At 58.1% G+C, this 2,918-nt stretch overlaps 1 protein-coding gene across 1 annotated transcript in view; it reads right to left on the bottom strand.

Annotated features, from left to right (window-relative positions):
* Positions 1-409: 409 nt before the first annotated feature.
* LOC104491421 (BPI fold-containing family B member 4-like) overlaps positions 410-2,918 on the bottom strand; it is a 15,337-nt gene continuing 12,828 nt past the window's right edge. Inside the window, 7 exon segments of the mRNA XM_010133846.1 lie at positions 410-433; positions 557-633; positions 979-1,042; positions 1,696-1,738; positions 1,880-1,947; positions 2,122-2,292; positions 2,708-2,761. Of these exon segments, the coding sequence (XP_010132148.1) occupies positions 410-433; positions 557-633; positions 979-1,042; positions 1,696-1,738; positions 1,880-1,947; positions 2,122-2,292; positions 2,708-2,761 (501 nt within the window).

Raw genomic sequence — 2,918 nt, 5'->3', positions numbered from 1 at the left:
CAGCTCTCCCACCCGCCATAACTGGGGACCCCAGAACAGGGGCTCTGTCCTGAGCTCCTGGGCATCCCCAGAGCCGGGCACCCCCCAGACTTGAGCACCCACTGCAGCCGCAGAGAGGGCTGGACTTTATTAAACCCAAGCATGAGAACACAAAAGACACCTGCGTCCTTCTGAGCATCCACGAGAGAGTCCGAAACACGACGTTTGGAGGCAGAACCCCCGTGTGCTCCTCCTGTTCCAGGCCATGCAGGCGGGATGCCACATTTTCAAGGAAAACGCCAAGCTGCTGTTCTGCTGAGTCAGGTACGAAGAGGAATGTGGTGGCGTCCTTCAGGCAGGCTGGGCTCCCACCCCTCCAGGGGTGGACGGGGAAAACCTGGGGGTCCCTTCCCAGCCCGGTGTCCCCAGCTCACGCCGAGAGCACGAGGAGATCCTGGAGAAACAAAGGGGTCTCATTCCCTCTGAACACCCTCTGTACAAGTGACAGGCGTTGCCTTTGCTCCGGAGTGGAGCTGAGGTGCCCTCCTGGAAACTTCGGGAATGCCCGAGCACTTACTTTGATGACATCAATGTCTGCGTTGGTGAAGTCGATGTTCATCAGCCTGGGGAGGGGAATCCCCGCGCCCAGCACATCTGCGGGTCACAAGCCCCCCCAGCTCAGCACCATGGGAGGGGAGGTCCCCAACTCCATCCTCCCTGGGCACAAACCCCTCCCTGCACCAGCACAAGGCTCTCTGGGCAGGATTTGTGTCATGGGACACAGCGGTTCCCCAAAGCATTTGCCATTTGCTCCTGCCTGCAGCAGCAGGAGCGTGATGCCGGCACAGGCAGAGTGCTGCTGCCTGGACCAAGCTCACCCCGGCGGTGAAGTGGGTCCCACTGCCTCCCGTTCTACACGGCGAGGTGGGTCCCACCTTCTGAACTCATGGTAAGCCCAGCACACGCGAGTACGTGGGCGAGGCATAAGAGCTCCCCTACTGATCAATGCGGGCAGGAAGGCAACGTCGAAAATCTGGCGAATGAGCGTCTCCAGGATCGAGACCTGTATCACGGAGAGAGAGTGGTCACTTAGTGCCACTGCTGCCCCACAGTCACCCGGCCTCACCCTGTCCTCAGGCACGCGGGCTGCTCCGCTCACACCACCTAAACCCCACCTGAACCCTCGGTGCTGCAGCTCCACCCCCGTCGGACTCAAACTCCCAATTTGACAAAAATAGGACTTTAAGAATTCTGTGATCAATTTTTGGTCCCAAAATAAGGCCATTCCACAGTCCCCGTCCCACTGGTGATAGAGCTGCCTCCAGCAACCACCTCTGGACACCAAACATGCCCTGTCTGCACGTGTCCTGCGCGAGGGGAGCCCAGGATCTCTCCTGACTTTTGCCATCGTCCCCTACAAGGCTCCAGGATGAGCCTCCCCAGGCACCTCCCGAGGGGACGTTGTGGGCATGTGAGGGATGTCCTGTGGTTCACTGAGGAGCCCCAAACCTCTCCCTCTCAGAGATTTCTCCTGAAAATTGCTCATGGATCATCCATGAAAAAATTCCATCTCCGGAGGTGACGGAAAGGTGCTGTTCGAAACACGACACAGCCGTTACACCGAAATTGGCCCATATTTCTCTGCAGCTGGGATCTATCCGCATTTCGCTTTCTGCAATAGATTTCGCTTGTTGCTGAGGCTGCTCATGTTCTTACATCAAAATCACCGATGGATGAAGACACCAAGGAGAGAACAAACCTGCAGGAGGAAGCAGAGGTGAGTAAAGCCTGAGCCGTTCCTCTGGTCACCCAGTCCTGTAGAGTCCCTCAATATGTAGCCCAGGAGGTCCCACACCCACAGCCACCCTGGCCACCCCCCAGGTGAAGACCAGTGTCCTACTTCTCCAGGCTGACGCCGATCTTCAACTTGTTGTCCCTGACTGAAAACTGGGCCAGCAGGGAGGCGTCCTGAGGTCAGACAGAGAGGACAGGGCAGGGGTGGCTCCTCCAGCCCTTGCCCAACCTGCAGCCCAGTTGTGTCACGTTGGGTGCAGGTCCTGTCTACCACTCCCCCACACCCGCCATGCGGGGAGGGGGAAGCTGCAGGAGGCATCTCTGCATGGGTTGTTCCTTCATACATACGATATTCAGGCAGAAGAGAGACTTCTGGACATCGTTTGGGTGGATCACCATCACCTCTGCTGCAGCCGTGAGCTGGATCCCACCTTTATTTTTCTTTAAGGTCAGCACCGGTGCTTCAGGGACTGCAACTTTCAGCAGCAATCCACAGGACCTGGGGTAGATCTTGAAAACCTGTCAACATCCAGAAGGGGAAGTTTCTGCACCTGCCCCGTGCTGCTCTCAGGGGGCAGGTCTGATCCTGGATCGATCCAGTCCAACAAGTCAAGGGGCTGAAGTGAAGCTCAGCTGGCTGTGAGGTCAGCCCTGCTGAGAGCATCTCGTCCTGGCTGCAGGAGCACTCACAGCCCCGCAGACAGGGCAGCTGCGAGGCTGGTCCATGTCCTGAGAGAGCTGCAGAGGACAGGGTGACAAACGGGAGCCTGACCTGTCTTGTTTTCCAGTTTTGGGCCTAAGCTGGAACTTGTTCGGGTCCATGGAACATCTAGGATGGTGCCTCTGAGGCGGAAGGGACAGGGAGACCTCCCCTGCCCTGGACACTGCTCCTCTGACCAGGTGACTTGCAGTGCAAGGGGGAACCAGGACTCACCGCGGGAACCAGGGCTCCGAGGGTCGATGTCGTGAGCGGCGGGAGCTCAGGGAACTGTCACAAAGAGAGGAATAGTGCCTGTGCGCGTGGTGGCTTTCAGCAGAACCTGCTCTCTCCAGTGATGAGGCTTTTACCACATAAGGTACCACCTCGCCTAAGGTAGAAAAGACCCTGACAGAGGTGCTGAGGCATCGCACGGCGGGACCAGCCT

Source organism: Buceros rhinoceros, unplaced genomic scaffold, assembly GCF_000710305.1.
Source record: "Buceros rhinoceros silvestris isolate BGI_N320 unplaced genomic scaffold, ASM71030v1 scaffold22773, whole genome shotgun sequence".
Classification (NCBI taxonomy): domain Eukaryota; kingdom Metazoa; phylum Chordata; class Aves; order Bucerotiformes; family Bucerotidae; genus Buceros; species Buceros rhinoceros.
Note: the sequence above shows the minus strand (reverse complement) of the source record. Positions and strands in the feature narration are given on the sequence as shown.